General features: G+C 38.4%; 1 protein-coding gene across 4 annotated transcripts in view; it reads right to left on the bottom strand.

Moving 5' to 3' along the window:
* Positions 1-3,055: 3,055 nt before the first annotated feature.
* antxr1b (ANTXR cell adhesion molecule 1b) overlaps positions 3,056-27,600 on the bottom strand; it is a 59,063-nt gene continuing 34,518 nt past the window's right edge. For 2 of the 4 annotated variants that reach the window (XM_062030954.1, XM_062030955.1), the window contains exons 16-21: positions 24,122-24,217; positions 24,001-24,048; positions 22,456-22,548; positions 16,464-16,631; positions 12,377-12,457; positions 5,895-6,965 (exon numbers count right to left, since the gene is read on the bottom strand). In XM_062030954.1, the coding sequence (XP_061886938.1) occupies positions 6,642-6,965; positions 12,377-12,457; positions 16,464-16,631; positions 22,456-22,548; positions 24,001-24,048; positions 24,122-24,217 (810 nt within the window). In that variant the 3' untranslated portion in view covers positions 5,895-6,641. Of the gene's footprint in view, positions 3,277-5,894; positions 6,966-12,376; positions 12,458-16,463; positions 16,632-22,455; positions 22,549-24,000; positions 24,049-24,121; positions 24,218-27,600 lie in introns of those variants that run through there. The other 2 variants (XM_062030956.1, XM_062030957.1) reach the window with 2 other exon arrangements.

Here is a 27,600-nt window from a genome sequence, read left to right as displayed (position 1 = left end):
AGGCGTGCTCCATCCACTTCAGCCGCCAGATAGTAGTAGAGTGTTGAATATCTTTAAACTGTGTTTTTGTGGCAATTCCAACTTTGACCACAGTGTCAGGTGCTATGTAGAGTGGCGCTTTCCGTCATTTTCAGCAGACCGCATTGAAAAATGATTACAAGCGAGATCCACCAAGGAGTGGGGCCATGTTAATCCCTTCCTGACTGTAGGCAATTTAAATATGGACACTATATGTACATTTTATAGATTTACTTTATTTTTCGATACCTTTATTCAGCAACATTTATTTTAGCCAGCCATTTATTATTTAGACAAATATATTTAGTAGGGCTGTAAAAAAACAAACATTTCAATGAATTGCGATTCTTACTTGCAACGATTCTTATAAAAATCGATTAAAAAACAAAGCAAAAAACAGTTATAAGGGGATTCATATGGCCACATTCATCCCCGTTTACCTGACACACGGAACGTGACAAACTTTGGGGCGTGCTCCATCCACTTCAGCCGCCAGATGGCAGTAGAGTGTCGAATATCTCAAACTGTGTTTTGTGGCAATTCCAACTTTGACCACAGTGTCAGGTGCTATGTAGAGTGGCGCTTTCCATCATTTTCAGCAGACCGCATTGAAAAATGATTACACCCAGGAATGGGGCCATATTAGTCCCATCTAATTTAAATATGGACACTATATTTTATTACTATATATATATATATATATGTGTATATATGTAATATATTACTATATTATTATTACTATATTTATTTTGCGATACCTGTACCACTATATTAAGCGACAATTATTTCCGCCAGCCATTCATTATTTAGACAAATATATTTAGTAGGGGTGTCCAAAAAATGTTTTTTCAAATGAATTGCAATTCTTATTTGATTTTTGATTATTATCAAATTTTTTATTTTTTTAAAAATCCACCCTCTCCAGCAACTCGGACAAATTAGTTAAGTTAAGTTTAAGTACCACTGATAGTCACACACACACACACACACACACGCACACACTAGGTGTGGTGATAATTTGTCCTCTGCATTTGGGAGGTGAGGGGAGCAGTGAGCAGCAGTAAATCACCAAAAATGATTCCCGGGCGTGGCCACTGCTGTTGCTCACTGCTCCCCTCACCTCCCAGGGGGTGATCAAAGGTGATGGGTCAAATGCAGAGAATAATTTCGCCACACTTAGTGTGTGTGTGACAATCATTGGTACTTGAACTTAAAAAGAGCAAAAAAGCATAATGTAGTGAGAAAATACTACTACTAATAATAATATAATATTTTCTCTTGGATTAAATGTATCACGTTATTAGCATTTAAAAGAAAGGAGCACCACAAATGTGGGAAATGTCCAATAGACACTTGCCTTTGAAACAAGTGCTTGCATCTCATGACTTCTTCTGTAAATGAACTCTTAATGTCCACACATCACACATGACATCTGTAAAGCTGACTTTGTTTTAAATGGCGTTTGAAGAGAATAAACTGCCGGGGGGAAAAAAAACAGTTGAAACCAAAAATATTTCTGTGATGTCTTGTTTTCATTAGTGGAATTTAGACGTTTCCAGGGTGTTGCGCAACATCTTTCCCAAATGGAACAACAGAGATGAGTTGCTACCCAAAAGTAGGGACAAACTTTGCTAAAAAACATTCCCCGTTGTTTTTGGCAACATTATCTTGCAAACTACGGGGATTTTTTTTTGTTGACAAAGCACAACACACTTCTATTTTAGTATTTGATGGACAAATAATCCTTACTTCATCAACCAATCACTGCTAACCATTCATGTTTTCTCAAAGCCTCCGCGGGATTTTCCAATCCTGACAAACCTCAAAAATGTTTTGGACGTCGGCCTCGCTCGCACGCTGCGAATGAGGTGACTGCGTTCTTTTTCTTTTGACAGTTTGGAAGATGAATGTGCTGCTGCCTCTCTGGCTTCCTTCAGCACAGCTGGCCTCCATATTATTATTATTAATAATAATACTATTGTTATTATTAATAACAACAATAGTATTATTATTAAAATATTGTTATTATTTTAATAATAATACTATTGTTATTAATAATAACAATAGTATTATTATTAAAATAATAATAATTGTAATTTTATTATTATTAATAATAATAAGATTATTATTAGTATTAATAATAATAATAACAATAGTATTATTATTAAAATAATAATACTAATATTAATTGTTATTAAAATAATAATAATAATAATAATCTTATTATTATTAATAATAATAATAACAATAATAATCGTATTATTATTAATAATAACAATTAATATTATTATTATTATTATTTTAATAATACTATTGTTATTAATAATAACAATAGTATTATTATTAAAATAATAACAATAATAATATTATTATTATTAATTGTTATTATTAATAATAATAATAATAATAAGATTATTATTAGTATTATTATTAATAATAATAATAACAATAGTATTATTATTAAAATAATAACAATAATATTATTATTGTTATTAAAATAATAATAATAATAATAATCATCATATTATTATTAATAATAACAATTAATAATATTATTATTATTGTTATTTTAATAATACTATTATTATTTTTAATAATATTATTGTTATTACTACTAATAATAACAATAGTATTATTATTAAAATAATAACAATAACAATATTATTATTATTTTTAATAATAATACTAGTGTTACTATTATTAATTTAAAAAAAAATTATAATAATAATACATTTTGAAAAATAATAATATTATTATTATTTTAATAATAATAACACTATTATTATTATTAATACTAATATTGATATTATTAATAAAAATATTATTAAAATAATACTATTGTTACTATTATTATTATTAATAATAATAATACTATTATTATTATTATTAAACATTAAAATGACAATATTATTATAATAATAATACTATTATTATTAATAATAATATTATTAATACAATTATTATAATAATAATACTATTGTTGCTATTATTATTATTAATAATAATAATATATTTATTATTATTATTATTAGCCACACTTTAAAATACCCTTCTGTTTTGTTGAAGTGGTCATTTTGTAGCAAAGAGCATTGTACCGAGGATGTCGTTGTGGCTTGTACAGTCCTTTGAGACACTTGTGATTTAGGGCTATATAAATAAACATTGATTGATTGATTGATTGAATGAGGTTGCACTCACACCAACACAGTCCTGCTTCAGACACAAAGTGGGTGGAGTTTGTCATACAGCAGCCAACCACTAGGGGGGGACAAAGAACATGTTAGTCTATTTACAACAAGGGTGTCCAAAGTGCTCTTTCTTCAGACCACAGAACACTTTTCCACTTTGCATCAGTCCATCTTAGATAAGCTCGGGCCCAGCGAAGCCGGCAGCGTTTCTGGGTGTTGTTGATAAATGGCTTTGGGTTTGCATAGTAGAGTTTTAACTTGCACTTATAGATGTAGCAACCAACTGTAGTTACTGACAGGGATTTTCTGAAGTGTTCCTGAGCCCTTGTGGTGATATCCTTTACACACTGATGTCGCTTTTTGATGCAGTACCGCCTGAGGGATCGAAGGTCTGTAATATCATCGCTTTCGTGCAGTGATTTCTCCAGATTCTCTGAACCTTTTGATGATATTAGAGACCGTAGATGGTGAAATCCCTAAATTCCTTGCAATAGCTGGTTGAGAAATGTTGCTCTTAAACAATTTGCTCACGCATTTGTTGACAAAGTGGTGACCCTCGCCCCATCCTTGTTTGTGAATGACTGAGCATTTCACGGAAGCTGCTGTTATACCCAATCATGGCACCCACCTGTTCACAATTTGCCTGTTCATCTGTGGGATGTTCCAAATAAGTGTTAGATCAGCATTCCTCAACTCTTTTTTGCCACTTGTGCCAGCTTTTTTTTAAAAACATGTTGCAGGCATCAAATCCCAAATGAGCTAATATTTGCAAAAAACAACAACGTTTCTCAATGTGAACATGAAATATCTTGTCTTTGCAGTCTATTCAATTGAATATAAGTTGAAAAGGATTAGCAAATCATTGTATTCTGTTTTTATTTACCATTTACACAACGTGACAACTTCACTGGTTTTGGGTTTTGTACATAATTGTGGTTAGCTTCTTTTTACACTTTTATGACAGAGAAACCTTCAATAAATTATAAGTTGGTATTTATTTTGCTAATTAAAATCAGTGGTTAGCTCCTTTTTACACTTAAGTGGCGATGCACTTAATTAACATTGGAACTTTCACTAAATTAGACTGCAAGTATTTAGCTATTTATCATTTTGTTATACTGATACTATTAATATGGGCGTTATGTTACATTTTTTTTTAAATAGGAGACGTTGAGTGTTAGACCCAAGTACTACAAAAGCGAACAGGAAGCAGGACCAGACTCCCCTCCAGGCGACCTCTTTTTGAACCTCCTTTTTCAACTGTTTTGCGAACCTCTTTTTGGACTCTTTTACAACCTTTTCTGTGAACCGTTTACCACCTTTGTCCTTTAGAAACAGCTATGGCCATGTGGTTAGGTAAGGTCCAAATAAAAGAAAGAGACTGCAATCTTTTGGCAGAGCGTGCTGAGACACTACAAGGGTACAGGGGCCAGGCGGCTCTCCTCAATTGAGCCAAATTGAATTCTGTCTCTGTTTAATTATTTGCTTCTTGTCTTGTTTAATAGATGTCATCAGTGTTTAAACCTGACATTAAGTTACCGTGTTTTTCGGAGTATAAGTCGCTCCGGAGAATACCGTATTTCCTTGAATTGGCGCAGGGAATATAGTATTCGCACGTCTAGAATTACTGCCGGGTCAAACTCGTTTCTCAAAATAATTAACGCATACTAGGCCTTATCGCCGGTTCATTATTAACGCCGGATCAAATTAGTTTCGCAAAATATTAATTTTATTATCGCATGTCTATAATTTTCGCCGGGTCAAACTCGATTCGCAAAATATTTAGCATATGTCTAGAACTTCCGCCGGGTCAAATTCATTACGTCACGAGTGACGATTTACCTGTCCTCATTTTCAAAATGGAGGAAGCTGATTTCAGTAGTTTGCAATCGCACAAAGGAAAAAAGATAAAGAGTTATTCAGTAGGATTTAAGGTCCAAGCTATTGAATACCGGTACGGTATGCTAAAAAGAACAGTAAGCAGCTATGTTTTATTAATATACCGTAGCTGCGTGTGTCAAATACGGTATGAGTCATTAAATGACTCCCGCCTCCTGGTGGTAGAGGGCGCTAGTGATCCTTCTTGCGACTTCCGGTACTGCAGAAGAAGTGACAACACGCAGCAACAGATTGTCTTTTTTTTTCCTCTCGCCTGAACTTTTAACATGGAGGATTACATACCGGTATCTAAAATAAAACAGTTTTCTAAACTGGACTTTCAATCGAAGCAGGAGGTAATAATTAAAGGAATATCTCCATCGAGACAGAGAGACTTTTAAAACTGAAGAAAGAAAATAAGGAAGACTTCTATAAACAAGTTATCGATGCTTTTGGTCAGAAGGAGCTGCAAATGGACTCCATTTATAAGTACAGGTAAGACCATAATAACATTTTTTTTTATTAAATGTGCTTTTCATGATGGTATGCTTACATCACACTCAAAGCGCACGCCTAAATTTACCGCATTCCTTTTGGTAAACGCCGGAGTGAGAAGAGGTTTTAAAATAATTAGCGCATGCACGGCTATCCCGCAGGCTTCCGGTAAACGCCGGAGTGACAGGAGGTTTTAAATTAATTAGCGCCCCTGCGGCTATTCAAGGAAATACGGTAAGTCGCACCGGCCGAAAATGCATAATAAAGAAGGAAAAAAACATATAAGTCGCATTTTTTGGGGGAAATGTATTTGATAAAAGCCAACACCAAGAATAGACATTTGAAAGGCAATTTAAAATAAATAAAGAATAGTGAACAACAGCCTGAATAAGTGTACGTTATATGAGGCATAAATAACCAACTGAGAAGGTGCCTGGTATGTTAACGTAACATATTATGGTAAGAGTCATTCAAATAACTATAACATATAGAACATGCTATACGTTTACCAAACAATCTGTCACTCCTAATCGCTAAATCCCATGAAATCTTAACACGTCTAGTCTCTTACGTGAATGAGCTAAATAATATTATTTGATATTTTACGGTAATGTGTTAATAATTTCACACATAAGTCGCTCCTGAGTATAAGTCGCACCCCCGGCCAAACTATGAAAAAAACTGCGACTTATAGTCCGAAACGGTGGTATTTAATGGAGGTTTTGACATACTACCAGTACAGTGGGGAATTTCTTTTGACACTTTTGTGACGTGAAGGTTAAAAAATGAGACCTTATGTTGGTATGATGAAGGATTTAAGGACTTTGTTACACTTGCATGCCAGTCAAAATGTGCTTTACAGTATAAGGCGGTTTGTAGTTTTGACACTGGAACAGATTCTTCCATTATTCTGATTGGACCTGCTATTAGTTGCTTTTCATTGGACGGCGAAGTTATGCAAGCATCGCACGTGGAAGGAAGTTCATTGCACATCAGCCCCTATTTAAAACAAACAAACAAAAAAAAAAGAATCCAACTTAACTGTTCAGGAGTTCTTTAGGATCAGTAGTCGTCCTGATTGGGGCGTGGCGGTGGGCGGGAGGGTGGCGGGGCTCTGCAAGGAGGCGGGCCCTGCGGCGGGGGCGGCAGGGAGTCGGTGGGCGACGGGGGCGCGGAGAGGCGCCTGGCGTTGTTGAGGGGCGGCGGGGGTGTGCGCGGCAACGGAGGCAGCGTGGAGGTGGGCGACGGCGGCAAGGAGAAGGCGTCGTCCGAGGTGGGGCACTGCCCGCCGTGGGGCAGGGTGTAGATGGGCGTGGAGGGGTGCTTGTAGATGGGGTAGCGAGGGGCCGGGTAGGACTTAGTCCGGGTGAAGTTGATGCACTTTCCCTTGAAGAAGAAGACAATCATTAATGAGACAAGAAGCAGCTGCTGTCTGACTTTCTTGGAGAGTCTTCAACAACTGGCAGCTCTCAGCAGATGGAAAGCTGCAGTACGTAAAAGTGAGTGAGTGTCAAGGAGGGAAAAGCACATTCCTGCCCAGCCCGCCATCCTGACGCTGGAACCTGGAGGAGGTACTCCTCTTTTTTTTCTTCTTTTAAATGACTTCTGCAGACACCAGTCTCCTGAGGACAGTATGATGAATCTATTGTTTTCCTGCTAAATACAATACATCTTGCTTTACCGAGGGGACTGAAAAGTCAAAGCATGCAAGGGATATTTAAAAAATGTTTTTAATTAAAAACAGACATTGTTTATGTTTAAAGGGGAACTGCACTTTCGGGGGAATTTTGCCTATTGTTCACAATCCTAATGCGTTCCAATTTGTAATAATAGGTGGCTAGCAGTGCAGCTAATGGGAGCAATGCATTCTGCCTCGAAATCACTTTAAAAATGCATCTGAAATACTGTATTTTTCGGACCATAGGGCGCACCAGATTAAAAGGCGCACTGCAGATGAGCGGGTCTATTCAGGTCTTTTTTTCATACTTGCCAAACCTCCTGATTTTTCCGGGAGACTCGCGAATTTCAGTGCCCCTCCCGAAAATCTCCCGGGGCAACCATTCTCCCGATTTTCACCCGGACAACAGTATTAAAGGCCTACTGAAATGATTTGTTTTATTTAAACGGGGATAGCAGATCCATTCTATGTGTCATACTTGATCATTTCGCGATATTGCCATATTTTTGCTGAAAGGATTTAGTACAGAACATCGACGATAAAGTTCAAAACTTTTGCTCGCTGATAAAAAAAAAGCCTTGCCTGTACCGGAAGTAGCGTGACGTCGCAGGTTGAAAGGCTCCTCACATTTCCCCATTGTTTACACCAGCAGCGAGAGCGATTCGGACCGAGAAAGCGACGATTACCCCATTAATTTGAGCGAGGATGAAAGATTCATGGATGAGGAACGTGAGAGTGAAGGACTAGAGTGCAGTGCAGGACGTATCTTTTTTCGCTCTGACCGTAACTTAGGTACAAGCTGGCTCATTGGATTCCACACTTTCTCCTTTTTCTATTGTGGATCACGGATTTGTATTTTAAACCACCTCGGATACTATATCCTCTTGAAAATGAGAGTCGAGGACGCGAAATGGACATTCACAGTGACTTTTATCTCCACGACAATACATCGGTGAAGTACTTTAGCTACGGAGCTAACGTGATAGCATTGTGCTTAAATGCAGATAGAAACAGAAAAAATAAGCCCCTGACTGGAAGGATAGACAGCAGATCAACAATACTACTATCAGGAGACACCGAACCAAACACTGGACCTGTAACTACACGGTTAATGCTGTGCCGCCTTTCGAAGTCTAGCAATGCTGTTGCTAATGACGCCATTGAAGCTAACTTAGCTACGGGACCTCGACAGAGCTATGCTAAAAACATTAGATATCTACCTACGCCAGCCCTCATCTGCTCACCCGTGCTCACCTGCGTTCCAGCGACCGACGGCGCGACGAAGGACTTCACCCGATCATCGATGCGGTCGGCGGCTAGCGTTGGATAGCGCGTCTGCTATCCAAGCCAAAGTCCTCCTGCTTGTGTTGCTGCAGCCAGCCGCTAATACACCGATCCCACCTACAGCTTTCTTCTTTGCAGTCTCCATTGTTCGTTAAACAAATTGCAAAAGATTCACCAACACAGATGTCCAGAATACTGTGGAATTTTGCGATGAAAACAGAGCTTTTTTGTATTGGGATACAATGTGTCCCAATACTTCCGTTCCAACCATCGACGTCACGCGCAAACATCATCATACCTAGACGTTTTCAACCGGAAGTTTCGCGTGAAATTTAAAATTGCACTTTATAAGTTAACCCGGCCGTATTGGCATGTGTTGCAATGTTAAGATTTCATCATTGATATATAAACTATCAGACTGCGTGGTCGCTAGTAGTGGCTTTCAGTAGGCCTTTAAGGGCGTGCCGTGATGGCACTGCCTTTAGCGTCCTCTACAACCCGTCGTCGCGTCCGCTTTTTCACCATACAAACAGCGTGTTGTAAGCGGCTTCTGCATACACACGAAAGTGACTGCAAGGCATACTTGGTCAACAGCCATACAGGTCACACTGAGGGTGTCCGTATAAACAACTTTAACACTGTTACAAATATGCGCCACACTGTGAACCCACAACAAACACATTTCGGGAGAACATCCGCACCGTAACACAACATAAACACAACAGAACAAATACCCAGAACCCCTTGCAGCACTAACGCTTCCGGACTACAATATACACCCCCGCTACCACCAAACCCCCCCCCCCCCCAACCCCGCCACCCACACCTCAATCCCCCCCCCACAATCTCCCGAATTCGAAGGTCTCAAGGTTGGCAAGTATGCTTTTTTTATACAAAGACACACCGGATTATAAGGCGCATTAAAGTGGTCATATTATTATTAATTTTAAGGAATATTGTTGGCGTATTTTGGAAAGTTCTTTTTTTTTTTTTTTTTTAAACGGCTTTATGGGCGCAATTAGCTTCATGGTTAGCCACATTGTGCTTGTACAAATTAGAAGGCATAAAAAAAAGAAAAATGTGTTCTTGTTTTACAAAGGGATTGTGAATTAAAGGCAAAATGAAAAATGAAAAAAGTGCAGTTCCTCTTTAAGTGTAGAAGGTGCATTTAATTAGTTTCACATCTGATGAAAGTGTAAAAAGAAGTTGACCGCAGTAAAACATAAAAACAAGACATGCTGCCCTAACTTAGACAACAAATGTGAGTCTGTTTCCTTCCTGTGCATGTTCCTCTCAGTGTCTGGTCCTTCTTTTGAAGTCAATGGTGCTAATAAAAAAAACTTCTAACAAAGGACTAAGCAAAGGATGAACTGTTGATCCTAAAAAAGCCAAAGAAAGTTCATATCATGCGCGCTTTCTTGCTTTCACGGGCTACAACGAATGGTTAAATACCACAAATAGCGTGCCCACGTTTAAAAAGCCTAAAAACACCCATTTTAGATGATGTGCCTCACACATGTTGAAAGTATGAAACATAAAAGCGCTCACCACTGATGAACAATAAGAACAGATGAAGATGACGATTATGAAGACGCCACAGGCATCGGCAGCCAATCAGCAGGAAGTACAGTTAAAAATGAAAACTTTCAGCCATATGCTACATTTGTTCCACCTTTTCTTCTGTGCTTGTCCTAACATGCAGTTAACATGTCCTACAGGCAACACTGGTCATTACTAGGGATGTCCGATAATATCAGACTGCCGATATTATCGGCCGATAAATGCTTTAAAATGTAATATCGGAAATTATCGATATCCGTTTCAAAATTATCGGTATCGGTTTCAAAAAGTAAGACTTTTTAAAACGCCGCTGTGTACACGGACGTAGGGAGGAGTACAGAGCGCCAATAAACCTTAAAGGCACTGCCTTTGCGTGCCGGCCCAGTCACATAATATCTACGGCTTTTCACACACACAAGTGAATGCCAAGCATACTTGGTCAACAGCCATACAGGTCACACTGAGGGTAGCCGTATAAACATCTTTAACACTGTTACAAATATGCGCCACACTGTGAACCCACACCAAACAAGAATGACAAACACATTTCGGGAGAACATCCGCACCGTAACACAACCCCTTGCAGCACTAACTCTTCCGGGACGCTACAATATACACCCCCCGCTACCCCCTAACCCCCCCCCCACCTCAACCTCCTCATGCTCTCTCAGGGAGAGCATGTCCCAAATTCCAAGCTGCTGTTTTGAGGCATGTTAAAAAAAAATCATGCACTTTGTGACTTCAATAATAAATATGGCAGTGCCATGTTGGCATTTTTTTCCCATAACTTGAGTTGATTTGTATTTGGAAAACCTTGTTACATTGTTTAATGCATCCAGCGGGGCATCACAACAAAATTAGGCATAATAATGTGTTAATTCCACGACTGTATATATCGGTATCGGTTGATATCGGAATCAGTAATTAAGAGTTGGACCATATCGGAATATTGGCTACATTTGTTTCACCTTTTCTTCTGTGCTTGTCCTAACATGCAGTTAACGTGGCCTACTGCCACCTACTGGCAACACTGGTCATTACCACATACTTGCCAACCAATCCAATACTGGGGGGTGGGGGTGGGGGGCGTGGTTAAAAGGGGAATATAGTTAAGCTAGAATTCACCAACTCAAGTATTTCATATATATATATATATATATATATATATATATATATGTATGAAATACTTGACTTTCAGTGAATTCTAGCTATATATATATATATATATATATATATATATATATATATATATATATATATATATATATATATATATATTTTTTTTTTTATTATACATATAAATAAAAGAAATACTTGAATTTCAGTGTGCTGGAGGCAATCCAGTAGATGGCACTATTGTCCTGTTTAAGAGTGTCACAACATTGCTATTTATGGCAGACAAACTGCTTTACGGTAGACTAAACGTGACTGCTGTTGTTGTGTGTTGTTACCGCGCTGGGAGGACGTTAATGAAACTGCCTAACGATAAACCCACATAAGAAACCAAGAACTCGCCCTCGACCATTCCACAGTTATGACGTCATTGGGCAGGCAAGCTGTTTATATTGTGGGAAAGCGGACGTGAGAACAGGCTGTCCCCACTCAGGTCCGCATTGAGCTGGAGGGGGCGTGGCCTCCAGCTCCGGCTGAATACCGGGAGTTTGTCGGGAGAAAATTTCTGCCGGGAGGTTATCGGGAGAGGCGCTGAATACCGGGAGTCCCCCGCTAAAAACGGGAGGGTTGGCAAGTATGCATTACCAACATGAACTGTGTGATCTGCTGTATTATTGACTATTATTAGGCTGTACAAGATTCATTTATGAAGTAGTACTGACTTGTTGTAAACAAAAGCAAAACGTTACTTTTTTCCTTGCAGAAAATATAATTTTGTGGATAAATTCGAGAGTATGCAGGGGAGCAAGAGTTTGCCCTGCGTGTGAAAAGTTCAAATGTTCCCATTGCAGCGCTTACACGCCCTCCCTCTCACTTCCTCTTCCTCGTGCAATCGTCATCACTTGTACACGGTGTATCTCCACTGCTGAGCTTTCAAAACGTCCATATTTTGCCGGCAAATCCAGTTTTTGTCCTTCCTTCCCGGCATCTTACCGGTATTGTTTTGTTTGTCTCGCTACTGCAACGATCGCGCCTCCGTCCGCAACACTGTGCGAGCGTGGGCTCGCTAAAGGAGCGCGATCAGATTGATGTTCCGTTATTCAATCAACGTGGAGGGACATGAAGATGACAGCAAAGAGATCCCGAATGTTAAACATCTCACCTTGTCTCCAGGATGAGGTCGCATGATTGACACTCGGTCATAGCCTCGTCTCAGGAAAACCCACAGAGCGTCCAGTTTGCCCTGTGAGTAATCACACACACACACACACACACACACACACACACACACACACACACACACACACACACACACACACACACACACACACACACACACACACACACACACACACACAAGCGCTTTAAATGCAAGTCAAGGGTTGTTTTGCTTCTGTAATTTTTTTATTTTTTTTTTCCTTCTGTAATGACACCCAGTGTGTGTGTGTGTGTGTGTGTGTGTGTGAGGTGTAGAAGAATGTTATTTTGGTGAGGAGGAGAAACACCTGCTGAAAAGCTTCCATATTTAGCAGTGAGCTCAGCGGACGTCTGCTTCTCATTACAGCAGCTGACTAATTGGTTAGAGAGCACACATTATTGAACTATTTCTTGCCAACGTTAATTTGGCATTTGGCATATTTCCCCCCATTATTACTGTAATATATGTCATTGTTTGGCATTTGGTGATCATAAGGAGGAAATGGTTGAATGTACACAATAAAAGTAACTTTATCACAGGGGTGTCCAAAGTGTGGCCTGGGTCCCACAAAATTAAACAAAGAAAAATGTTTAATATCACACTTTTACTAAACTATTTGTCATTGTATGTTAACTCTCTTGACTTATGCCCAGACGCAGATGAGGAATAATTTCCCTTTTATTTATTATTATTATTCTTTCTTTCATTTTTTTTCTTCTTTCTTTTTTCTCTCTCTCTGGCCCCGTATGTGTGTGTATGTGTGAGAATGTGTCTGTCTTTGTCGTCTTATTTGTTATATGATTGTGCCATATGTCCCTTGTTGATGTGACCTGAGTGGGGTGGGAGGGTGGGTGGGTGGTTTGGGTTTTAAGGGAAAGGGTGTGAATAATTTACTGACTTTAAAATTGTACTGTTTTGACTTGCCCTTTTTTCTGTCTATTTGAAAATGCCAATAAAAAAAGTTGGATTAAACTATTTGTCATTGACTGATAAAAAAAAAAGTTAAACTTTTATTTTATTATTTTTAAGCTCTTGGCACATGGATGTCTAAACCTTTTTTATAAGGGCCACACATTAAAAAAAAATATTCAAGGGCCATTTTGGTATTTTTCATTTTCTAAACAAATAAAATTGTGTTTTTTTAAACACCTGCATGTCAGCTTTGTTGTATTAGTGTCAACATTTCAACTTGTTCTCGTTACTTTTGTTTTACTAATATTTTTTTTTAGCACAGGGGTGTCAAACTCATTTTAGCTCAGGGGCCACATGGAGGAAAATCTTGTGCACACGCATGCCGGACTATTAAAATCATGGCATTAAAACTAAAAAATAAAGACAACTTCATATGGTTTCCTTTGCCTTACTTTGGCCAAAAATAGAACAAACACATTCTGAAAATATTGCAATAAAAGTATTTAAAAAAATAGCGTCAGCGGTAAAGTTTAGATACATGAAGGAAAGAAGAAAGTGAATGAATGTTTATAACTGAATACATTTACGTATGTATACACTGCAAAAAGTCAGTGTTCAAAAACAAGAAAAAATTTTTACAAAAATTAGGGGTATTTTATTTGATCCAAGCAAAATTATCTGCCAATAGAACAAGAAAATTCGGCTCAGTAAAATTAGCTAACCTCAATGAACCCCAAAATACCTTAAAATAAGTATATTCTCACTAATAACAAGTGCACTTTTCTTGGTAGAAAAAAAACCCGATACCTTTTTGCTCAATATGTTGAAAAATATTCTAGTGCCATTATCTTGACATAATGATATGCGCTCAGCATCATGATTTTTTTTTCATGCTTGAAGTAAGAAATTATTACTTTAAAAAAGCAGTTTTATATCTTGTGAGTGTTGATGACACATCTTTGCATCAGTTGATATTCTAGTTTCAAGCATGTTTTACTCAATATAAGTCATAACATCTCAGCCACAAGCTGTAATATCTTACTGAGATCATTTAGGACCAAAACCCTTAAAACAAGTAAAACACTCTATAACATAAAATCTGCTTAGTGAGAAGAATTATCTTATCAGACAGAAAATAAGCAAATATCACCCTAATTTGAGATATTTCATCTTACTTAGATTTCAGTTTTTGCAGTGTAAAAATGTGTTTTCTTTTGTATTGTTTTTTTTAATGAATTAATGTTTATGACGACCTTTTTCCAAAACACAATATAGAATGTTTTGAAAAAAGGTTGTCATAAACGTTAATTCATTAAAAAATAAAAAATAATACAAAAGAAAACACATCTTTATGCATATGTATTCACTTTCTTCTTTCCTTCATGGTGGCACAGGGGTTAGTACATGTGCCTCACAATATGAAGGTCCTGGGTTCAGGATCTTTCTGTGTGGAGTTTGCATGTTCTCCCCGTGACTGCGTGGGTTCCCTCCGGGTACTCCGGCTTCCTCCCACCTCCAAAAACATGCACCTGGGGATAGGCCCCTCCCACCTCCAAAGACATGCACCTGGGGATAGGTTGATTGGCAACACTAAATGGTCCCTAGTGTGTGAATGTGAGTGTGAATGTTGTCTGTCTATCTGTGTTGGCCCTGCGATGAGGTGGCGACTTGTCCAGGGTGTACCCCGCCTTCCGCCCGAATGCAGCTGAGATAGGCTCCAGCACTCCCCCGCCACCCCGAAAGGGACGAGCGGTAGAAAATGGATGGATGGATGGAATATAGAATGTGAGATATAACAGGATAATGCATACATTTATCATTTGTTTTCAAAACGCTTACAAAAAAGTGGGACCCCAAAAATGTACTGTGGGACCCTATTTTTATGACTTGATGGGGTCCCTAGGACCCCATTTTGAAAATTCCTAGCGGCAACACTGATGAAGTATTGGTGGCGGTGGCGTGCGGGCCGGTTCTAATACTAATCAAATATTATCCCGGGGGCCATAGATCACTCATTCACGGGCCTTGACTTTGACACATAGGGCATATGATGACATACATTTGATTGTTTTAGTTTCATTTTTTGTTTTGTTTTGGCTTTGTTATTGTCAATAGTGCTTTGTGTGTGTGTGTGTGTGTGTGTGTGTGTGTGTTCTTCTCTTCTATTTTTTTTGTACAGGACTTTGTGTTTGCCACTTGCCCGTATGTGAATAGTGCTATATAAAAAGTTTAAATTGATTTGATACATAATAGGTACAAAAATCTAGAGATGTTCGATAATGGCTTTTTTGCCGATATTGCGATATTGTCCAACTCTTAATTACCGATTCCGATATCAACCGATACCGATATATACAGTCGTGGAATTAACACATTATTATGCCTAATTTTGTTGTGATGCCCCGCTGGATGCATTAAACAATGTAACAAGGTTTTCCAAAATAAATCAACTCAAGGTATGGAAAAAAAATGCCAACATGGCACTGCCATATTTATTATTGAAGTCACAAAGTGCATTCTTTTTTTTAACATGCCTCAAAACAGCAGCTTGGAATTTGGGACATGCTCTCTCTGAGAGAGCATGAGGAGGTTGAGGTGGGGAGTAGCATGGGGTGTATATTGTAGCGTCCCGGGAGAGTTAGTGCTGCAAGGGGTTCTGGGTATTTGTTCCATTGTGTTTATGTTGTGTTACGGTGCGGATGTTCTCCCGAAATGTGTTTGTCATTCTTGTTTGGTGTGGATTCACATATTTGTAACAGTGTTAAAGTTGTTTATAAGGTCACCCTCAGTGTGACCTGTATGGCTGTTGACCAAGTATGCGTTGCATTCACTTGTGTGTGTGAAAAGCCGTAGATATTATGTGATTGGGCCGGCACGCAAAGGCAGTGCCTTTAAGGTTTATTGGCGCTCTGTACTTCTCCCTACGTCCGATAACCGATACCGATAATTTCCGATATTACATTTTAAAGCATTCATCTCTAGTTAGGACATCCCTTATTTAGAAGTTGGCGACCATCTGCCTTTTCCAATGATGTTGACATGTAATAAGTGAGCATGAGTAGGTTCAATAATACGTGTTGTAGTTTATAACTGTGTCCTACAGTCTGTGTATATTGTGATGTAATGTAAACAAAAGCACCTTGATGGGGGAGTACCACTTGTGAGGGTGGGCGGGTTTTCGCACGTGGTAGTGCAGCCGCGATGAAGGCGGCAGATCGGGTTCGTCTTCGGGCATCACCACCCGAGCGTTCTTTGCTTTTTCCAGCTTGGCTCCTTCCTCGGTGGAGCCTCTGTCACCCCAGCGCACCTGCAAGGAAACAACCAAATATGATCGTACACGCATTTGAACTACTCAAAATGTCCATCTCTGGCACCTTTGTTGTCTATTTGTATAACGCTCATAAGTTGAGGATGAGTTATTGAAATAACAGGAGTGAGTTTTTGACATTAGAATGAGCAAATACCTGTAAGGTGAATTATATCCATATTAATAGCATGCTACAGTACAGTGATTCAACATCAAAATAAATAATATTTAAAAACATTTAAGTAACAGGACTGTGCTGAGATGTTAACCCTCTCCCTCCACTCATAGATGAAATAATCAGTCATACATACAGAAAAATAAATGTATTTCTGTCTTTTCTCTTGGCCTGCAGCAGATCTGAATGATGCAACGTCCTGTGTACCATGTGACTCAAGTGTGAATTCTGACTAAATTGGTTTGGTTTTTCTTTAAAAACTGACATTTTTAAGTATACACAGGTTAAGGAGTAGCACAACTATGTAAAGAAAAAAAAAAACATTTCTGAAGTTTTATGGTATAGTGTTCAGTTACAGTGAAGGTATGTCAAATTGTCTTTAGCACGCTGCAAAAACTGAAATTTAATTAAGATTAAATATCTCAAATAAAGGTGATATTTGCTTATTTTCTGTCTGATAAGATAATTCTTCTCACTAAGCAGATTTTATGTTAGAGTGTTTTACTTGTTTTAAGGGTTTTGGTCCTTAATGATCTCAGTAAGATATTACAGCTTGTTGCTGAGATTGTATGACCTATATTAGAGATGTCCGATAATATCGGCCTGCCGATATTATCGGCCGATATATGCGTTAAAATGTAATATCGGAAATTATCGGTATCGTTTTTTTTATTATCGGTATCGGGTTTTTTTATTTTTATTTTTTTTTATTAAATCAACATAAAAAACACAAGATACACTTACAATTAGTGCACCAACCCAAAAAACCTCCCTCCCCCATTTACACTCATTCACACAAAAGGGTTGTTTCTTTCTGTTATTAATATTCTGGTTCCTACATTATATATCAATATATATCAATACAGTCTGCAAGGGATACAGTCCGTAAGCACACATGATTGTGCGTGCTGCTGGTCCACTAATAGTACTAACCTTTAACAGTTAATTTTACTAATTTTCATTCATTACTAGTTTCTATGTAACTGTTTTTATATTGTTGTACTTTCTTTTTTATTCAAGAAAATGTTTTTAATTTATTTATCTTATTTTACTAATTTTTTTAAAAAGTACCTTATCTTCACCATACCTGGTTGTCCAAATTAGGCATAATAATGTGTTAATTCCACGACTGCATATATCGATTGATATCGGTATCGGTTGATATCGGTAATTAAAGAGTTGGACAATATCGGAATATCGGATATCGGCAAAAAGCCATTATCGGACATCCCTAACCTATATTGAGTAAAACATGCTTGAAACTAGAATATCAACTGATGCAAAGCTGTGTCATCAACACTCACAAGTATGAAACTACTTTTTTAAAGTAATAATTTCTTACTTCAAGCATGATGCCGAGCGCATATCATTATGTCAAGATAATGGCAATAGTATTTACTTAATTTAAGAATATTTTTCAACATATTGAGCAAAAAGGTTTCGTTTTTTTTTTCTACCAAGAAAAGTGCACTCGTTATTAGTGAGAATATACTTATTTTAAGGCATTTTGGCGTTCATTGAGATCAGCTAATTTTACTTGTTTTGGAAAGTCTTGAGAAGCTGAATTTTCTTGTTCTATTGGCAGATAATTTTGCTTAGTTCAAATAAAATACCCCTCATTTTTTTTATTTTTTTTTATTGTTTTTGAACACTGACTTTTTGCAGTGCAAAGCGAAGGACACTTTGCTAAATTACAAAAAAAGTATTTTAATTTTAAAGTGTGTTTGTACATTTTATTTTCTGATTGGGTGGAATGGCTGGTAAATCATTCAAATAGGTCTTCCTCATTTTGCCACAGAAATTTCAGGAAAAAACAAACTGTCAGCACATTTAGGGTAACAAGTGGATATGTCAAAAAAAGTGAAGCCTTTCAGCAAATACATAATGCATATTTTCCATGGGTGTGCAGAAGAGTCATCTCCTTGACTTTTCATTATCCAGGACAGATGTGCGACCCCTCTTGACCTCTCGTTTGTGCCGTTAAGCGAAAGTCTGCTGTCGTGATGTAGCACAGCCTCACACTCGCTGCAAAGTGCTGACAGATGTGCTCACAGGGCACCGACGCCAAAGGAGGAAATACCCTGAAGCATCACAACATGTCATAGCGATCCCCAGGCGCCATGTAAGTATGCGCCCTCGTGTCCTCAAGCAAACAGTATAAGTGGAATACACTTTGAAGGTCACCTATTGAGCATAATTGACTCTGTAATGATGTCCCAGCAGTAATGTGTCCCTAGAGCCTGTTTTTGAGCACCAAAGAGGCCTGCCTTACTTGTTTGCTCCACTTTTGAGAGACGGGGCACACAAAGAAAGTTGCAGGTTTTCATGGCGTCATAAAAGGTAAACCTCCTTCCACATGGACATGACACCCCTAGCGAGATGGACCCACCTTGTACATACACATATCCCTTCACAGGACAGCTTTGATATTGTTTTAGTTTATAAAGGCTTTAGTACACATCTTAAAACAAAGCGCTGCCAATTATTTCGGTCAACTACAGAAGTGGTAGATTTTGATCAGTGTTTGTCTTCGGCGACTATGCTAACATGTTTTTTAAAATAATAATTCACCCCAATACAATACCCTACCCTAACACCCTACTGTGCAATATTACCCTTTGAGTGCAATACATCCGACACTGATTGTTATTACTCCGGTACTCTTGTCTTGTTCTGTATATTGTAAAGTATTTTGTATATTGTTTTGAATATTGTACAGGATTGCTTATTTTTTTTATTGGATAGTAGTCTGTTTATTTAAATTCTTATTTTTGATCTTTATTACTTCTTGTGTTATTTATTATTATCCCATATTTGTTCCCACTACCACACCTTAGGTTGGAGTCCTTAATCTCGTTTTATGCTAACATAATGACAATAAAGTCCATTCTATTCTATTCTATTCTTCTTCTAAAAAGTGAGTGTAGTGTTAGAATAGTAGCTCACATAGCTATACTAGCATTGCTAATGTTTGTATCCTCTTGTCCCGTTCCTTAATGTTACATTGTTGTACAAAACCCAAAACTAGTGAAGTTGACACATTGTAAAAATGGTAAATAAAAACAGAATACAATGATTTGCAAATCCTTTTCAACCTATATTCAATTGAATAGACTGCAAAGACAAGATGTTTAACATTCGAACTGGAAAACTTTGTTATTTTTTGCAAATATTAGCTCATTTGGAATTTGAAGCCTGCAACATGTTTCAAAAAAGCTGGCACAAGTGGCAAAAAAGACTGAGAAAGTTGAGGAATGCTCATCAAACACTTATTTGGAACACCCCACAGGTGAACAGGCTAATTGGGAACAGGTGGGTGCCATGATTGGGTATAAAAGCAGCTTCCATGAAATGCTCAGTCATTCACAAACAAGGGTGGGGCCGAGGGTCACCACTTTGTGAACAAATGCGTGAGCAAATTGTCGAAAAGTTCAAGAACAACATTTCTCAACCAGCTATTGCAAGGAATTTAGGGATTTCACCATCTACGCTCCGTAATATCATCAAAAGGTTCAGAGAATCTGGAGAAATCACTGCATGTAAGCGGCAAGGCCGAAAACCAACATTGAATGCCCGCGACCTTGGATCCCTCAGGCGGTACTACATCAAAAAGCGACATCAGTGTGTAAAGGATATCACCACATGGGCTCAGGAACACTTCAGAAAAACACTGTCAGTAACTACAGTTTGTCGCTACATCTGTAAGTGCGAGTTAAAACTCAACTATGCAAACTCATAAAAGTTACTAAAAACACTTGTTAAGATAGTTTTTATACATTTTAAACATTTCCTTGTGGTCTACAAGGTTCTTTGGTCAAAATGTTGCATAAATTATATTTTATAGACGCTTTCTTTTCAGGACGCCGTTTTGTGGATGGTCTTATCTAAGTGGCTCCACTTCGATTGCGTCTTCTCCTAGTCATTCATCCTGTAGTTTTTAGCGCTTCCATAGCGAATCTACTGACAGAAGTTGGAACTTTACGCTAGTTTGTATTAGAAAGTGGCAACAGCGGAGGATGCAGTACATGTGCACGTACGAACCCACAACAAGAGGATAGAGAAAAAGAAGGAACTTGTTGACTAGAGTGTCGGGCTACAATGGCGGACTCGCGCAAAGCACTTCCGAGTCACTTTCTTACCATATATGGATAATCCGCTGACATCACACTTAAAGGCCTACTGAAATGAATTTTTTTTTATTTAAACGGGAATAGCAGATCCATTCTATGTGTCATACTTGATCATTTGGCGATATTGCCATATTTTTGCTGAAAGGATTTAGTAGAGAACAACGACGATAAAGTTCGCAACTTTTGGTCGCTGATAAAAAAAAAGCCTTGCCTATACCGGAAGTAGCGTGACATCACAGGAGGAAGGATTCCTCACAATTCCCCGTTGTTTACAATGGAGCGAGAGTGATTCGGACCGAGAAAGCGACGATTACCCCATTAATTTGAGCGAGGATGAAAGATTTGTGGATGAGGAACGTTAGAGTGAAGGACTAGAGTGCAGTGCAGGGTGTATCTTTTTTCGCTCTGACCGTAACTTAGGTACAAGCTGGCTCATTGGATTCCACACTCTCTCCTTTTTCTATTATGGATCACGGATTTGTATTTTAAACCACCTTGGATACTATATCCTCTTGAAAATGAGAGTCGAGAACGCAAAATGGACATTCACAGTGACTTTTATCTCCACGACAATACATCGGTGAAGCTCTTTAGCTACGGAGCTAACGTGATAGCATCAGGCTCAAATGCAGATAGAAACAAAATTTTAAAAAACCCTGACTGGAAGGATAGACAGAAGATCAACAATACTATTAAACCATGAACATGTAACTACACGGTTAATAATTTCCAGCTTGGCGAAGCTTAACAATTGAAGCTAACTTAGCTACGGAGCGGCGGCGGGCGTTGTAGCTTTCGACGACACCCCGGCCGCCATCAGAGTCGGCAAGAAACATATATTTCCCCAAAGTTACGTACGTGACATGCACATGGCGACAAGCACGTACGGGCGAGCGATCAAATGTTTGGAAGCCAAAGCTGTACTCACCGTAGTGCGTCTGCTATCCATCTCAAACACAACACAACCTCCTGGTGTTGGTGTTGCTGTAGTCCGCACCGATCGCACCTACAACTTTCTTATTTGCAGTCTCCATTGTCCATTAAACAAATTGCAACAGATTCACCAACACAGATGTCTAGAATACTGTGGAATTTTTCGATGAAAACAGAGCAGTTTGTATGGTGACACATTGGGTCCGAATACTTCCGTTGCCGTCGTGACGTCACGCGCATACGTCATCATACATAGACGTTTTCAAGCGGAAGTTTCCCGGGAAATTTAAAATTGCACTTTATAAGTTAACCCGGTTGTATTGGCATGTGTTGCAATGTTAAGATTTCATCATTGATATATAAACTATCAGACTGCGTGGTCGCTAGTAGTGGCTTTCAGTAGGCCTTTAACAAACGAGTATGCAGGAATGCAAATTTGTTCTATAAATATGTCGGCCATGCCTCCAAAGTTGGATTTCAAATTTTCTGGATTTATCCAGAATACACAAAAACAGGTACCGATTGGTGAGAAAATGTGGTTTTGAATTGCAGCATCAAGGTTATTTTATTGTAAGACCACGTGTACCTCCATTCTTTTGATGCCTCCAACGCCACGGCCTCCGTAATACGAGGCGTCCACTGTGGGCCATCTCTTCTTGTGAAAGTCATCCTCGTCGTCCTGGGAAGAGAAGGAAGGTTGCACACTTATATCAGAGCAAGGTCAAGGTCTCTTTGCGATATTTTGAACGGCCTTGTTTTTTTTCCATGCAGGACCATGCTACGAACCAATTTCCACAAAAGCATGAAAGAACCCATTCAAACATATTGAGTTGAGTTGAGTTGAGTTTATTTGGAACATGCATTCATACATGATACGTCACAAATTCCAGTTTCTCTTTTCAGCATGTTCGAAAAGGAGTAGGAAGAAGCTGAGCTTATTTAATCCTACCCCTTTTCTTTTACATAGCAGTTTCTAAAACTTTTGTTCACTTCCTGTTCTCAATTTATTCACAATATACTCCATAAGTAATCACTATAAAAGTAAGTAAATAAATAAATAATACTCGGTGAAGTAAATTACATTTCATATGGTGAGATGAGTAAGATTATCTTGAAAATGAATGGATGGATGAGATAAATTCAGAATGTTTATCATGGTTCTTCTGCTTTGTACTTTGTAAACACTTTAAGTTTGAAGAGTTTCTTGAAGTGGATCATATTCAGAATCAGAATCAGAAATACTTTATTAATCCCAGAGGGGAAATTAAAATTTATTAGTAAATTGTTTGATTTCTTTGCTTAATCCATTCCATCATTTAATCCCACATACTGATATACTGAAGGTCTTAAGTGTTGTACGTGCATACAAAGGTTTTAAATTGCATTTTTCTCTAAGATTATATTTCTCCTCTTTTGTTGAGAATAATTGTTATATATTCTTGGGTAGCAGATTATAGTTTGCTTTGTGTATAATTTTAGCTGTTTGCAAATTCACTATGTCGTGGAATTTCAGTATTTTTGATTCAATAAATAAAGGGTTTGTATGTTCTCTATATCCAACATGATGTATTATTCTAACTGGTCTTTTTTGTAACACCGTTAATGAATGAAGTGTACTTTTGTAGTTGTTTCCTCATATTTCTACACAATAACTCAGATATGGTAACACTAGCGAGCAGTAGGGAATATGAAGTGATTTTTGGTCTAGAACATGTTTTGCTTTATTCATTATTGACGTGTTTCTTGCTACTTTATGTTGTTTATTTTTTACATGAGATTTCCAGTTCAATTTATCATCAATCATTATACCTAGAAATTTGGTTTCATTTACTCTTTCAATTTCTATTCCATCTATTTGTATTTGTGTTTGACTTTCTCTTCTACTGTTACCAAATAGCATTACTTTAGTTTTACTGAGATTCAACGATAGTCTGTTTTTGTCAAACCATCTTTTTAATTTGTTCATTTCTTCTGTTATTATTTTTATTATCTTCTGTGTGTTCTCTCCTGAACAAAACGCTGTTGTATCATCCGCAAATAATACTACCTTTAAGTCTTTTGTAACTTTTTTTTGATAGGACAACAGTATATATACAAGATGCATGTCTATAAAATGGTACGAATCACTTACTGAGAAGTCGTCCTCTATCGGTGGTGGTGGTGGTGGCTCATGAATGACCTGCATGGAATCATGGAAGGTTTTGAAAGTGTCCTTCTAAAAGAATACCTAGTATTACTGTGCTGGAGCTTACCACGGTGCAGCAGAGAGGCCAGAACCACCACAGCAGAGCAAAGATGAGCAGGAGCAGCAGGATGAGCAGAGCAATCGCCACATAGGTCCCATCAGACTGGTCAGAAAAACACACTCATGACTAATGAAAATGTTCCAATAGCCTGACTTTTATGTGGAATCAGGCAATGATCGTACACCGTCTGCACGGCCAAATCTTTTAGTCGTGTTTGTTGCACTATTGACACGCTGCAGGACCGCTTGTATCGGAACTTATATCTGCGATTTTACATCATCAAATACTTCTGTTTTTTAATATCGGACTGACATTTTGCACTGTTTTCTGCATGTAAAACTGTGAAGTGAAGTGAAGTGAATTATATTTACAAACCCCGTTTCCATATGAGTTGGGAAATTGTGTTAGATGTAAATATAAACGGAATACAATGAGTTGCAAATCCTTTTCAACCCATATTCAATTGAATGCACTACAAAGACAACATATTTGATGTTCAAACTCATAAACTTTGTTTTTTTTGCAAATAATAATTAACTTAGAATTTCATGGCTGAAACACGTGCCAAAGTAGTTGGGAAAGGGCATGTTCACCACTGTGTTACATGGCCTTTCCTTTTAACAACACTCAGTAAACGTTTGGGAACTGAGGAGACACATTTTTGAAGCTTCTCAGGTGGAATTATTTCCCATTCTTGCTTGATGTACAGCTTAAGTTGTTCAACAGTCCGGGGGTCTCCCTTGTGCTATTTTAGGCTTCATAATGCGCCACACATTTTCAATGGGAGACAGGTCTGGACTACAGGCAGGCCAGTCTAGTACCCGCACTCTTTTACTATGAAGCCATGTTGATGTAACACGTGGCTTGGCATCGGCTTGCTGAAATAAGCAGGGGCGTCCATGGTAACGTTGCTTGGATGGCAACATATGTTGCTCCAAAACCTGCATGTACCTTTCAGCATTAATGGCGTCTTCACAGATGTGTAAGTTACCCATGCCTTGGGCACTAATACACCCCCATACCATCACAGATGCTGGCTTTTCAACTTTGCGCCTATAACAATCCGGATGGTTCTTTTGCTCTTTGGTCCGGAGGACACGACGTCCACAGTTTCCAAAAACAATTTGAAATGTGGACTCGTCAGACCACAGAACACTTTTCCACTTTGTATCAGTCCATCTTAGATGAGCTCAGGCCCAGCGAAGCCGACGGCGTTTCTGGGTGTTGTTGATAAACGGTTTTCGCCTTGCATAGGAGAGTTTTAACTTGCACTTACAGATGTAGCGACCAACTGTAGTTACTGACAGTGGGTTTCTGAAGTGTTCCTGAGCCCATGTGGGGATATCCTTTACACACTGATGTCGCTTGTTGATGCAGAACAGCCTGAGGGATCGAAAGTCACGGGCTTAGCTGCTTACGTGCAGTGATTTCTCCAGATTCTCTGAACCCTTTGATGATATTACGGACCGTAGATGGTGAAATCCCTAAATTCCTTGCAATAGCTGGTTGAGAAAGGTTTTTCTTAAACTGTTCAACAATTTGCTCACGCATTTGTTGACAAAGTGGTGACCCTCGCCCCATCCTTGTTTGTGAATGACTGAGCATTTCATGGAATCTACTTTTATACCCAATCATGGCACCCACCTGTTCCCAATTTGCCTGCGCACCTGTGGGATGTTCCAAATAAGTGTTTGATGAGCATTCCTCAACTTTCTCAGTATTTATTGCCACCTTTCCCAACTTCTTTGTCACGTGTTGCTGGCATCAAATTCTAAAGTTAATGATTATTTGCACAAAAAAAAAAAAGTTTATCAGTTTGAACATCAAATATGTTGTCTTTGTAGCATATTCAACTGAATATGGGTTGAAAATGATTTGCAAATCATTGTATTCCGTTTATATTTACATCTAACACAATTTCCCAACTCATATGGAAACGGGGTTTGTATATAACGATTTTCTCTAGTGACTCAAAGCGCTTTACATAGTGAAACCCAATATCTAAACTATAAATATTCTCTATAAAATGTGTTGTGTTAAAATGTTGGCATGTATGGAATAGATCAATTGGATTTCCTTTATTATGGGAACGATTGCTTCGTTTTTTCCGTACGATTCAGCTTTTTTTAGCCGAGGTAGTGCTGTATTTACACGCACTTACAGTAAGTAGTGTCAGGTCCCGCTCTAACTCGCATACTGTACGTCTTGGTAACAACTTGCTTTTACGACACACTCTCACACAGCTGCGTAAAACGTATTGCTTTTTCCCAGCAGTAAATTTTGCATGCCGTTCCTTAAAATACAGCATAGGATGTCCACAGAGAATGATCTGGACACGATCAAACCCTCCCAGGGCAAAAATAGGGACTGCAAAGGTAGTGTTTTCACAAAGTCCAAAGTATAATTGATAGCAGACTTGGATGTCTGCAATTGATGACTAAAATGTGTCTCCGTTCCATTTGGCAGTCAAGGTGACAGCCGACCTGGCCTGGCCTGAGCAAAGAATGTCTGCTCAGAGTAAACATTTTCTTTTTTTTGTGTAGGAGCAAGGGCTTTTATGGCTGCTAATATTATTTAATTATGCATATTTTGGGGCGAGTGCTTTGAAACAAGGTTTTAAAGGCCTACTGAAAGCCACTACTACCGACCACGCAGTCTGATAGTTTATATATCAATGATGAAATCTTAACATTGCAACACATGCCAATACGGCCGGGTTAACTTATAAAGTGACATTTAAAATTTCCCGGGAAATATCCGGCTGAAACGTCGCGGTATGATGACGTATGCGCGTGACGAAGTCAGTTTAACGGAAGTTAAGGTACCCCGTAGAATCTTATACAAAAAGCTCTGTTTTCATTTCATAATTCCACAGTATTCTGGACATCTTTTGCAATTTGTTTAATGAACAATGAAGGCTGCAAAGAAGACAGTTGTAGGTGGGATCGGTGTATTAGCAGCGGACTACAGCAACACGACCAGGAGGACTTTGTTGGAGAGCAGACGCGCTAGCCGGCGACCTCACCTTGACTTCCTACATCTCCGGGCCGCCAAACGCATCGGGTGAAGTCCTTCGTCCTTCTGCCGATCGCTGGAACGCAGGTGTTTTTAGCATAGCTCTGTGCGGTCCGGTTGCTAAGTTGCTAAGTTAACTTCAATGGCGTCGTTAGCACAGCATTGTTAACCTTCGCCAGCCTGGAAAGCATTAACCGTGTATTTACATGTCCACGGTTTAATAGTATTGTTGATTTTCTATCTATCCTTCCAGTCAGGGGTTTATTTTTTTTGTTTCTATATGCAGTTAAAGCACGATGCTATCACGTTAGCTCGTAGCTAAAGCATTTCGCCGATGTATTGTCGTGGAGATAAAAGGCACTGAATGTCCATTTCGCGTTCTCGACTCTCATTTTCAAGAGGATATAGTATCCGAGGTGGTTTAACATACAAATCCGTGATCCACAATATAAAAAGGAGAGAGCGTGGAA

Source organism: Entelurus aequoreus, linkage group LG21 (assembly GCF_033978785.1).
Source record: "Entelurus aequoreus isolate RoL-2023_Sb linkage group LG21, RoL_Eaeq_v1.1, whole genome shotgun sequence".
Classification (NCBI taxonomy): Eukaryota; Metazoa; Chordata; class Actinopteri; order Syngnathiformes; family Syngnathidae; genus Entelurus; species Entelurus aequoreus.
The sequence above is the reverse complement of the archived record's forward strand: the minus strand, read 5'-3'. Positions and strand labels throughout refer to the sequence as shown.